The following is a 12,951-nucleotide window of genomic DNA, read 5'->3' as shown; positions in this document are numbered from 1 at the left end:
AGGATAAGCCTGTCTTATTTAAATTTCAATTTAAGTTTAAGTTCTTTAAGCATGATTTTGTTTAAATCCACCATTATGTATTTAAGATGATTCAGCATTTTCTTTTAACTCTTGTCCTATGAGATTTCCAAGTACTCTATTTTAATTGGATAAATAAACCTATGTTGTTAGGAGAGTAGCCTACATCAGCACATTTGTGAAAGTACAGAACACCCATGTTCAGTGGTATGAGGACAGTTCAGCTGGACCACCCAGAATGATCTACAGATAGAATAGGCTTATTTAAACGATGAACACAAAAAGATTTCACTTGTTTGTCTCAGAAGAAGAATGAGCTCTGCAAAAGAAGTCAACTATCCTCACATCCTAATTGAGTATCAGAATGGATTTCTAGTATCTAAGGTGAGTAAGATAAAGTTAAGGTAAGACAAATAATATTTTTAAGAATCTAAATTAATGCATTAATCCCCAAAATAGTTGGCAGTAATAGTTATTTAAAAAAAGGCACAAAACTGATGACTTGATGATGCAATCAATGAAAACATAATACTCATGAGATGTTTTTCTCACTAATGTAATGGCTTTAATTTTAATTGAACAATTATTGATAGAATGAAGAAATGGATATCACTTGAAGGAATGCCAGCATCAACATAATTTCTGCTGAAGGTAGATAGACAGACAGACAGATAATAGAATAACTACAGCCAAAAATGAAGCAAATAAGAAATATCTTCCAGAACTATATTAATATGAAGAGTTTTGATTCTTGGATTAAGAACACCAAGTTCTGTAAAAAGGCCTACAGATTTTTTTCCATGACTTTTCTTATTTAGTTACATATAAAAGATAGAATTACTTATGCTCAACAGCTTGTGCCTTTGTCTTATACTAGTAGACGGGGGAAAAAGAAAGAAATGCATAATGTAACAGAATTCTAACTTGATATACCGGTACTTTTACAAAATCATGGAAAAACCTGACCACTTTAAAGGTATGCTTTTCAAAAGTTCTTCAGTCCAGCATGTTTATTTTTTTTATCATTCTGTAATTACTGTGTAATAAAGGAAAATATTGGTATACATCTAGCTGATTATCTCAGTGCTCTATTTCAAGAAAGAAAAAAATATTCCCCAGTGGGGGGGGGGGAATTATATTTTGTTTGCAGTGGTGGCTTTAATATATTAAGGTTTCTTTTTTATTGGCCTATATTAACAACATCACAAAAGAAACTTGGGCTCCATAGGATAGGAAGTCCCACTTGCCATCATTACCAAATGTAGACCTGATTGAAGGTCTGACATATTTTGCTGTTTTGAATGTAATTATCTTTCCTCTTCCTGCTTTTTGGATTTAATCATCACTGGCAAGCAGTGTGTTCCTGATTCCGATTCATGCTATTTCCTCTTTTTTTCTCCACTTTGAGGTGATGTTTACTGCCTGTGAGTTGGGTGTGTTTGATCTGTTGCAAGAATCAGAAGAAAAGTTGTCATCCAAAGCCATCGCAGAACGTCTGGAGAGCAGCCTCCAAGGAATGGAGAGACTGCTGGATGCCTGTGTGGGTTTAAAGCTCCTAGAAGTAGAAGTGAGCAAAAAAGGAGGTAACAGGGCTAGGCTGAAGGTGTTCTAGAGAATAAGTGCAAACTATCACCATACAATAATTCAGTGGGTTCCAAAGTCTGCAGTGGGGAATCTTAGATGCCCTATAAAAAGCCCTTCATCCTGCTGTGACAACAGCATGCAAGAGTATTCCATTGGATTCCCAATAGGGTATTCATTAGAATATTCATGTAGTATTCAAAGGAAAAGAAGACCATTTATGGAAAAGAGGTAGCCTTCAAGAATACGTGCAAAGTAAGAGGTCTCCATGTTCTCTAACTTTCTCCTGAGAAAACTGTTTGTGATGGTGCATTTGGCCATTTGCACTTTTCAGTATGGATGGTCCATGTTTAGCAACCACTTATTCAGTAAGTAATTCACCTTCATTTGTGTTTAGTAACCATTCAGATTTACAACTGGACCTTGTACTAACAGCCATCACAGTTTCCCTGTGGTCACATGATCATGATCCTGGCAGTCAGTGCCTGGCTCATGATTGTGATATTGCAGCAAGCTATGGGCAAGTTATGCAAAGGCAATGGGGAAGCCAACAGGAAATTGCAATTGTGTGGTCCTCGCTTAGCAATGGGGCTGCTGGAACTGACGTCAGTAAACTGTATGGTCGCATGTTTTTTTCAACTTACAACTGCATTGCTCAACAATGGAATTTCTTTTCCCAATTAATATAGATAAATGAAATTACCTATATGTAGGGAGTCACTAATTGCTGAATTCCTGCCATGTCTAGAGAATATAAGTGAGTCAGTATCTACATGTGGTTTCCATATTCAAGAAAGGGGGGGGGGAAACAGACCAGGAAACTACAGACCAATCAGTCTAACATCAATACCTGGGAAGATCCTAGAAAAGATAATCAAAAAACAGATCTGCGAGCAACTAGAAGCAAACAAAGTTATAACTAGTAGCCAGCATGGGTTTGTTAAAAACAGATCATGCCAAACCAATCTTATTTCATTCTTTGATAAAATGACTAAATTAGTAGACCAGCAAAATGCTATGGACATACTATACTTAGATTTCAGTAAGGCATTTAACAATGCCTTAATAAACTAGAAAAAGGTGGGATAGACAACATCACCACTAGATGGATTTGTAGCTAGCTGACAAACCATACTCAACAAGTAGTCCTCAATGGCACTACATCCACATGGAGAGAAGTAAGCAGTGGGGTACCATAAGGCTCCATTTTAGGAAGGACTCACTGGAGAAGAGCCTAATGCTGGGAAAGATTGAGGGCAATAGAAGAAGGGGACGACAGAGAATGAGGTGGCTGGATGGAGTCACTGAAGCAGTAGGCGTGAGCTTAAATGGACTCCAGAAGATGGTAGAGGACAGGAAGGCCTGGAGGAACGTTGTCCATAGGGTCGCGATGGGTCGGACGTGACTTCGCAGTTAACAACAACAACTCTTCAATATCTTCATAAATGACTTAGATGAGGGAATTCCTCAAATTTGCAGATAACACTAAACTGGCAGGAATAGCCAACACCCCAGAAGGCAAGCTCAGGATCCAAAAAGATCTTGACAGACTTGAACAATGGGCCCTATCCAACAAAATAAAATTTAATGTGGAGAAAAGCAAAGTAGGCAGGAAAAATCAAAGATATAAGTACAGATTAGGTGAGACCTGGCTCAGAAACAGCAACTGTAAGAGGTATCTTGGAATTCTAGTGGACAGTCACTTGACTATGAGCCAGCAGTGTGCAGCAGCTGCCAAAAAAGCTAATACAATCCTGGGTTGTATAAACAGAAGCATAGAATCAAGATCACATGAAGTATTAGTACTGCTTTATAAAACCCTAGTAAGACCACACCTGGAATACTGCAACCAATTTTGGTCATCATACTACAAAAAGATGTTGAGACTTTGGAAAAAGATCAGAGAAGAGCAACTAAAATGAACATAGGCTTGGAGACTAAAACTTATTAAGAATGGCTGCAGGACTTATATTTGGCTAGTCTAAAGAAAAAAAGAAGCAGGAGTGACATGATAGCAGTATTCCAGTATTTGAGGGGCTGCCACATAGAAGAGGGAGTCAAATTATTCTCGAAAGCACCAGAGGGCAGAACAAGAAACAATGGTTGGAAACTGACCAAAGAGAGAGGAAACCTGGAATTCCTAACAGTGAGGACAATTAACCAGTGGAACAGCTTGCCTTCAGAAACCGTGGGCACTCCATCACTGGAGGTTTTTAAGAAGAGACTAGATAGTCACTTCTGAAATGATATAAGTTTTCCTGTTTGAGCAGGGGGCTGGACTAGAAGACCTCCAAGGTTCTGTTCTGTTCTGTTCTGTTCTGTTCTGTTCTAGTCTAGTCTAGTCTAGTCTAGTCTAGTCTAGTCTAGTCTAGTCTAGTCTTTTTATAAAAAAAGAATGAGAGAGATTAAATCAATACTATTAATGGTAGTTTTCTTTTAATGTTTAATAGAAGCAAAAATCAGGGTTTTTAAAATATCAAATTACTGATCAGTTTGAAAAAAAACTCACTTGTGATAGACCGAAGTAAGATGTTATAGTCTTCCTGCTGAGAAATGTGAAAAGTCTATTTTACTTCTTTTTAGTGTTGCTTTGGGTTCTGTTCTGTTATGCACCTTGCAGCAGTTTTAGAGATCCATGTGCAATTCATAACTGCCCATAATTTCCTGTTGTCACAATTACAGTATACAGTCAAAATGATCAAGCAAGAAAACCTTAATCAAGGCCATCATAAATATAGCCATTTACTGAGTATTTCAATCTGATGTGTCTTTATTTGATCCAAAGCAGATCCCTGTTGAGAGAATGCAATAAAAATTCATTCTGAAACAGAATTGTGTGGTTACATTGCTCTTGCTGTTAAGATAATATTTTTTCCTGCATTATAAAATCTGGTTTCCATTATTTTCTTTTTAGTTTTTTATTGCAACACAGAAATCTCTGAACAGTTTCTCACAAAATCAAGTCCAAAATCTCAGTATCATACCTGCATGTATTACTCCAAAACAATTTATCTTTGCTGGCAGTACTTGACAGAGGCTGTAAGGTGAGATGGACAATATTAAATCTCAGTCAAAATGAAAAAAACCAGATCCTACCCATTTGTATGAATCTTCTCTTCAGAAAAATAAGGTTAAATAAATGTGCTTACTGCTGTTTCTAAAGGAGAAAATACTGTAGTATTCATTGTTAACACAGGACTGCTATCCCAAAAGTGCTTTTTTCAAAATGGACTTTGTTTTTCTTGAAAATGTTTTGTTTCTCATCCAAGAACCATCTTCAAGGAAAAACAAAGTCCAGTTGCCTTTTGAAAAAAACACCTTTAAGAAAACCATGACCTGGATGATTGAGAATCTCCACAGACAGGACTGTTATACAACTATGATAGGCTACTTCTTTCTGTTCAATACTACACATGCAAGATGGAGGAACCAGCATATTCTTAACAGTTTAGAAGACAAGCTTAATGATAGTGCAAGGAAACCCCTGTTAAGATCACTGATCTTAATAAGAGAGTTTCCAGAGAAAATCTTAATTAAGATAATTGACTATGAAGGTCTGGCACATAAGCATATGTTGAAAGAAAAGAAAAAATAAGATGAAGCTTTTTTAGTTAATGGGAAATGAATGGCTTTACTGACATCAGTGGCTTTTTTTAAAAACAGAAATGAGATAAAGGTTATATTGAAGGACTACAATTTCAATATGGATATGTTTAGAAAAGGGGTGTCAAACTCCCAATGTCATGTGACATGTCATGACATATCGCAACTTTTTTTCCAGCAATGGAGTGGGTGTGGTTTCTCTATGATGCATCCGGCCCATGGGCCAGCAGTTTGACAACCCTGTTTTTGAAGAAGTAATAGCGGAGGGGGGGGGGGAGAGTTAATAGGAAAGCATAGAAAGAAATCTTTCACTATCAACTACACAATCACTTTTATGAAATATAACAAGAGAATGTTTGTTTTATTTTAGTTTTATATAAAATACAAAAGCTTTACATTTCTCTTTAAAAAGGTACAGAATACCATGGCTTGAACACTCTTGAGCTACGTTGTAGGTAGTATATATGTGTGTGTATGAAAATATGGACAATTTCTGAAATATGGCAGGCTTGATAATATATTTTTGCACCTGTATTTTTGTCACTCTATAGCCAGAGAGAGTAATAGCTTGCAGAAAACAGCACAGATGCAGACTTCAGATTTCATCACTGTTATGTTCAGTGTCTGGCCACAAATTGCTTATCTAACACTCCTATATATTTGAGCTTAGATGAGTGTAAAAGTAATGCACACAATTCAACAATTCATAACTTGAGTTATTTGAAGGCCAAAGGTATATTTGTATGATTGTGGGTTTTTTAAAGTTAATAGCTTCCTTAAAATATTTTGTTCACTTATAATCCATCTGTTTATGACATTGTCTGCTAAATTTAATGGATTTTGTTCCCATATGTGTTTGTCTGGGACTATACACTTGAGTTTTAAACTATGGGACAGTGAAACATATATGCAATATAAGAAGAATTTAAAGGATCCTCAACATGTTTCTTATCAATAGTTCCTTATATGAGTATAGCAGCAGTGTTAGTTGTTATACATGATTAATATTTAAACTGTCTGAATTTGATCCACTGATGCATAGAATTGTGCCCACACATGCACTCTAGAAAAAAATTGGAGCAATTGTTGATGGAGTAAAATAAAAATTAAGATTGTGCCTGTTTTTCCCATAACTCCTGAACAGATGACTGACAGAGGCAGCTCTCACTGTTGAATCCCAGAGAAATATTCTCCATCAGTACCTGCTTCAGTGAGTGATGGGAGAATTCCCTTTGGCTTAATTAAGAATAAGCTTGGCAGTTGCCAACATTATTTTTCAGCAGGCATGTGGAAAAGGTACCTGTTTTTCTAAGAGCTCTATTCTGCCTTAAACAAAAAATTAGCACAACTTATGGCCCTGTGTATAGGAGCCTCACCTTATTTTCACTTGGGAACAATATTTCCCAGCAACATCTAAATTGGGTTATTTATCCAATTTGAGATTTCAGAATGAATACATGTTTGCATCTCTGCCTGGAGGAGCAGGGAAAGAAAATTTATTTGTGTCCAAGAGGCAACATGCTTCCAGAAAAACATATGAGGGTTCATATGAGCAACATATATAGCCTTAGCTCAGAAGAAGGGGAGATATCCACTGCAAACATGTGATCCCCAATGTGCTTTCCATAGTGACACACATCACTGATTGTCAAGTAATGTGATCCTGCAAATTGCTATGTGTGACAATGGAAAATCCTACACACACACTTGCATACAATCCATGTCTTCAAGCAATGGTATGATCTGTAATAGCCCTATTTCAAAAACTCCTGGCACAGCATTCAGCATGTGCATTCAGATCTTTTTTCTGAAGATCAACAAAACTACATAATTTTAACTGACTCTTGAAAAGCTGCCAGACATCCAAAGATATTGTTTTCCTCCCCAAGGGAAGGCAAGAACCAGTACGAGAGAGTATATGGCATTTCTTCGAAAGCTGTTTTTGAAGCTCTGTACAGGTAAAGGTTCCAAACAATAATATTAAAAGGAAAACTTCAGATTTTACCTCAGATAAAACATTTTTTAAAAAAATCCCCTTGTTAATTTTATAGACCCAACTTGTATTCTTTATTTTTTGTTTTCTCAAATGTTGTCTTTTTTATAGAAAATAAGGCTGTTGTTAAGGTCCATTAAAATATCCGATATGCAGCATAACCTTCAAAATAGCTTATAGTGTGTTTTTATTGTTTTTAGAAAGCAAATATCCATAACTGTATCATCTTTTTCAGAAAAAATCCTGGGTTTAAGAAGAATCTAGCTCATTCATTGGTGTTAAAGCTTTGGAATAATCAATGCATACAAATTCTTCCACCTGAAAAAGGACATGCAGAAGACTCAACAAATCCAGTATTAAAATAATCAGTTCATGGATGTTATAATATTTGCTCTTGTGTGTCTGTTCTATAACACTAATGCTTTTCTGATCTTTACTGTCTAGATCAGAAGAAGAAATGGTGAAATTCATGTGTGGATTGAATGCAATTTGGAGCCTATGTGGCAGAGATGTTTTAGCCGCATTTGATCTCTCGCCTTTCACTATGATTTGTGATGTTGGTGGTAAATTCGTTAATAATTTTTCCCTCCTGATTAAAAATACAGACAGCAAAATACTTAGCCCTTTGCTTGTTTTTTTTTTGAGGAACAGCTTTATCTTTTAGACATATGACAGACTAAAGAAAAGTAGTAAAATGTGGGTGCTGATTTTATAGGTTGGCTGTAAGTTTTGAGTTGCAAGCAATGAAATATTCAACATAAACTGTCTTTCTGATGCAACTTTCTCCTGTACAATAGCAAATTAGGATCTTGTTATGTTCTGTTTTATGAAGCACCATCTTTTCACAGGTAGACAGAGCACTAACCACCTTTACATCATTTATTTCCAACATTAAATTCAAAACAATAAAAACAACTGCAATTCTGTCTCTAAAATATAAAACACACAAACACAATTTACACATAAAATCTTCATACTGAAAGAAAACTTCTAATCATATATAACTTACTGGTCCTCTGCTGATAGGGGTTGATGCATCCAAGGTCAAAAAGAACTATTTGGGACAAATATTTGTTTTGTATAGTTGAAAATATCTTTTATTTTATTTTATTTCAAAAGGAGGTGCCGGGACTTTGTCCCAGGAATGTGTTTCATTGTATCCAGATTGTACAGTCACTATTTTTGACCTTCCTAAAGTAATTCAAACAGTCAAGAAGCATTTTGTATCTCTAGAGAAACATCGGATCAATTTTTATGAAGGTTGGTGTAGTTGTTTTGGAGAAAGAGGAAAAGCATTTATTACTATTTCTTACTAAATACTTACTTTCTTCTCTATAGAATAAAGTCAGGAGATTTATGAATGCATTGCCTTGAGTCAGGGATCAGAGTCATAGGTGGAAATTACTTCCCTTGTGCCTCTAATACAGGCCCAGGAAGAAACCTTGAGAACAATTTATTTCCTTTTGAGATTCAGGAAATGGACACCTAGTTCACTCTCTGTACTTCCAGGGAGAATGAAGCATCTCCTTTGTCTGCAGAGAAACAATATGAGGTACTTCCTCAACAGAATCAGGGCCCAGGGAAGAGTCTTTCCTTCAGTCTGATAGATTGAATGTGACATTTTATGATGGTGTGAGAATGACTTTGGGAGACAGGAGGAAAACTGTTGCCTAGGTAATAAGACTTTCTCTTTCTCCCAAGGTCATTACCACATACCATCACACATTTCCTTGATGCTCTAGAAAGTACTTTAATTCAATAAATGTATTTGAATTCACTGAATGATCTGAATACTTAAGTATTAAAAAAATACCACTATTCTTTTGGAACATTAAAATGTAGACAATGGGCATTCACTTTTAAAGCCAAATAGAAATTATTCAATCTTGGAAATCACAGTGGTTTTGCTTTAGCTGGACGCTTCTTCCACAGAGATAACTGTTATTTCAGATAAGCAAACCAGATGTTCCAATTAGTTACATTCTAGCCCATGTCTACTTCAGAGTTTGATTAATGAAAAGTCAGTATGATGGTTTTTTTCTTTCAATTTTTCTAACAGGGGATTTTTTTAAAGATCCTCTTCCAGAAGCTGAACTGTATATTTTAGCAAGGATCCTCCATGACTGGTCAGATGAGAAATGCATACAACTTCTCAGAAAAGTGCAAACGTCTTGCAAAACTGGTATGTGCATGATTATAATCTGACTGCTTATTATACAGTTACACATTGTATTTTTTATACATGTCTGAGTGTATCAAAAATATTTCTATGACACTGTTTCATGTATGGTGTTTCCCAGTCATTAAATATCTTCACACGCTAAAATAAACTGTTCAAGAAAATTTGTCCCAAACAGTTATAAACCTGTAATGAGGGAAGATACTGGACATGACTGTTTTTTTTTTAATATTCCAACTAGGTGGTGGAGTTTTACTAATTGAAACTCTTCTGAATGAGGATAAATGTGGCCCACTGGAAAGCCAGCTCTATTCGCTAAACATGCTCGTTCATACTGAAGGAAAAGAACGGTCACCAGCAGAATATAGCAAGCTCCTCACAGCAAGTGGTTTCAAGGAGATTGAAATTAAGAAATCTGGAAAGCTCTATGATGCCATTTTAGGAAGAAAATGATGGTTTCTTTCACTTTATTATCATGAATGCAGACCAAGTGAGATAATATGCTTTGTCTCAATGAAACACAATTGGTCTTAATGAAACACAATTGATCTAAATCCCATTACAGAACAGAAATTATAATATTAATAACAGTCTAAAATATAATTATTTTTCATTACTAATGCACTGAATGAACAGAGTACTTCAGCATAGAGTCTAGAGAAGAGGTCCCCAACCTTTTGTGCACCAGGGACTGGTTCCATGGAGAGAGGTTTTTCTGCGGACCGGAGGGTGCTTGGTTTTGTATACTGTCTACATCTCATGAATGGGGCTTTACTTGTTTGTGCGGCCTGGTTCCTGGCATGTCACGGCCTGGTAGTGGTCCACAGATCAGGGGTTGGGGACCTCTGGTCTAGAGAGATCTGCTCAGCATAAATAGGTTTTGCAATAGAAATTATGCATATTTTAGCCATTTTCTGAAGTTTATTAGTATCATGTAATACTAGAATTTCCTCCATATGATGATGGTGAAAGATGGTTATGGAATATTAAATTTAGTTGGAAAAATTGCACAGAGCCCTTAAGCCACAGCAACAGAACTTCAGAAACAAAAAGTGGAATCCTAAGACCAAAAAATACTAAATGAAATATCTTTTCCTGGTTATTACACTAGCCCAGTCTTGAAATAACAATATGTGAGATTCATGTTATGCAGTGCTTTTTTTCTAAAAAAAAAAAAGTGCCGGAACTCAGAGGTGCTGTCACTGGGAGCAATGCCAGTGTCTTGCTATGGCGTTGCCGCCAGTCCTTTGCACCCCTGCCCCTGCGGCTCAGAGCCACATGCTGCAGGGATTCCCCTCACCACAGCCACCATGGGGATTCCCCTCCCCGTAGTTGCCACGCCACGGCCCGTGCTGAGCCCCCAACCAGAGCTGCTCCGAACCAGAGCTGTGTTCCTTGTGGCAGTGGTCTCCGGTGCCAAACAGCCTCTTTCCAACCACATCCAGAAAAATTTGTAACAAACATTGGAATTCTCAAGGCCAAGTTTGGTATTTCCCAGCAATCTGTTACTGGAAAAGAAAAGCAATCCCTGCTGCATTACTGATCCCAGAGAAGCATTTGCATGTATGCAGGTATCTTTAGGGTGCCATAGTTATGGATGAGAAACATTGGTTGCAAAGTTGGCATTTCTGGATGTAATACAGATATTTTGGACTTATTTTGTTTCTTTGCATGTTTGATATTTTTAAAAAGGCATATGCTACTGACTACACTTATGCACATATGTAACATCTTTTGCTAGGATACATGACCACTGCTTGTCCAGAATGTGAAAAGTGAAAGATTGTGACTAAACAAAATTTTAATGTACAGATAATACCACCAGAAATTATTTTAGCCTTTTTAATAAATGTTGTTATTGATGTTACGTTCACCATGGAAAACATTATATATTGTTATGTATATACTAGGTTAATTATTTAAAGACTGAAGTGCAACATAACTAGATTCTAAATAATCTATTTTTCAAAACACCCAACAGTCCAAACAGTAAAAGTAAAGTCCAGATGAAGAATATTTCATTCTTAAGAATTGTTTAATTCAAAGTGGTTTAGTTGTAATAGATGGTTATAGATTCAAAATAGTTTTCAAGAGTGTACAACAGATACTATTTTTTTCTAGCATCTGCTAAATTAGACATATTACATTGAGAAAAATGTTTCTCATTTCTTTCCTGTTACCTTTATTGATTTCATTGCAGAGATGTTAACATAGGAAATAGATTATTTTGTTATCTAATTTTACCTTCCAAAAGACAGAAGCAGATGAAAAATGTGAGGTTCTTTCCTGTTGGCTTTTTTGAATGAGCTGTTTTAGATTCTAAAAGTTTACTTCCTAAAGAAGTAACCTTGTAAATAATTTTAATGTCCTCCTCTAGTGCAGGGTAGGCAACCTTGGCTCTTTTATGACTCAAGGACTTCAACCACCTGCTGCCGGCGTCGACTCCCCTCCGCCCCGTGCGTTCCCACAGAGAGGGCCTCCTCAGGGTGCCTCCAGTCAGAGAATGTCGACTGGTGGCCCCCAGGGGGAGGGCCTTCTCTGTGGGCGCTCCGGCTTTGTGGAATCAGCTGCCGGTCGAGCTCCGGATGGCACCGGATCTCCGCTCCTTCCGGCGCGGGTTAAAGACCCATTTATTTGAACAAGCTGGCCTGGCCTGATGGGGAATTACTTAGGGTTTTAATATTTATATATATATTTTATTGTTTTTATTGTGGGCAATAATTTAATTCTTTTTTAACTTTTGTACTTTTGTAGTTTTAAGATATGCCCTGTTCACCGCCCTGAGTCCTTCGGGAGAAGGGCGGTATAAAAATTTAATTAAATAAAATAAAATAAACTCCCAGAATTCCTGAGCCAGCATGGCTCAGCTTGGAAACCTCTCTCTTTCCCCTCAGCATGGCTGGCTCAGGATTTCTGGAAGTTGAGGTCCACGAGTCATAAAAAAGAGCCAAGATTGCCTACTCCTAAAGCCCATAGAGGGAGCTTTTTTTTGCAAAAACAAAGGTGTCGGAATGCCATTCTGAGTGTTCTATGAGAGAAAAAGCCCTGATGTTATGTGAGGGGAAAGTTGATAATAAAATATAAAATTAACAATACTTTGAGTCTAGGGTTTAATCAGACAAAACATTTGATTAATTCAATATTTTTATTGTAAATTCAGAACTACCCCCCAAAAAAACCCTCAACCCACCCTGCTTTAGTTTCTGTTGGGTAACAAAGTCTCACAATGTAACACAATTTTTCTAGACTGGTGATGTCCATAAATCTATGATGTCAATTTTATAGAATACAATTGTCTTCTTCAATTGGTTGAAATGTTGTCCTGAACTGGAGGAACATATTTTTGTCTGTATATAAATCTGCACATATGTGATCATACACAGAGTCATATAAAGAGAGAAATGGCTAGCAGTAAGATGTAAAATGAAATGCAAGGGAGAGTGCCTAATCATTGAGGCAGCAGGATTTGATTCTTCTGTTAATGACAGTTTTACAGAACAATTGTTGTCTTGGCCCTTAGATGGTGCTGTTATACTATACATCAACCCCAGTTGACTGCTACTTGTAGAAATATGCT

At 36.7% G+C, this 12,951-nt stretch overlaps 1 protein-coding gene across 1 annotated transcript; it reads left to right on the top strand.

Annotated features, from left to right (window-relative positions):
- Window positions 1–330: 330 nt before the first annotated feature.
- ASMT (acetylserotonin O-methyltransferase) lies at window positions 331–9,827 on the top strand (the record flags this gene model as incomplete). The annotated part of the gene is made up of 8 exons (XM_081327282.1): window positions 331–402; window positions 1,427–1,601; window positions 4,514–4,643; window positions 7,092–7,160; window positions 7,640–7,758; window positions 8,315–8,455; window positions 9,255–9,377; window positions 9,616–9,827. The coding sequence occupies 8 exons, from the start codon at window positions 331–333 to the stop codon at window positions 9,825–9,827; spliced, it is 1,041 nt and encodes a 346-aa protein (XP_081183408.1).
- Between the last annotated feature and the right edge of the window lie 3,124 nt (window positions 9,828–12,951).

The sequence above is a fragment of the Vipera berus genome (assembly GCF_964194415.1).
Source record: "Vipera berus genome assembly, chromosome: 4".
NCBI lineage: Eukaryota > Metazoa > Chordata > Lepidosauria > Squamata > Viperidae > Vipera > Vipera berus.
The sequence above is the reverse complement of the archived record's forward strand: the minus strand, read 5'-3'. Positions and strand labels throughout refer to the sequence as shown.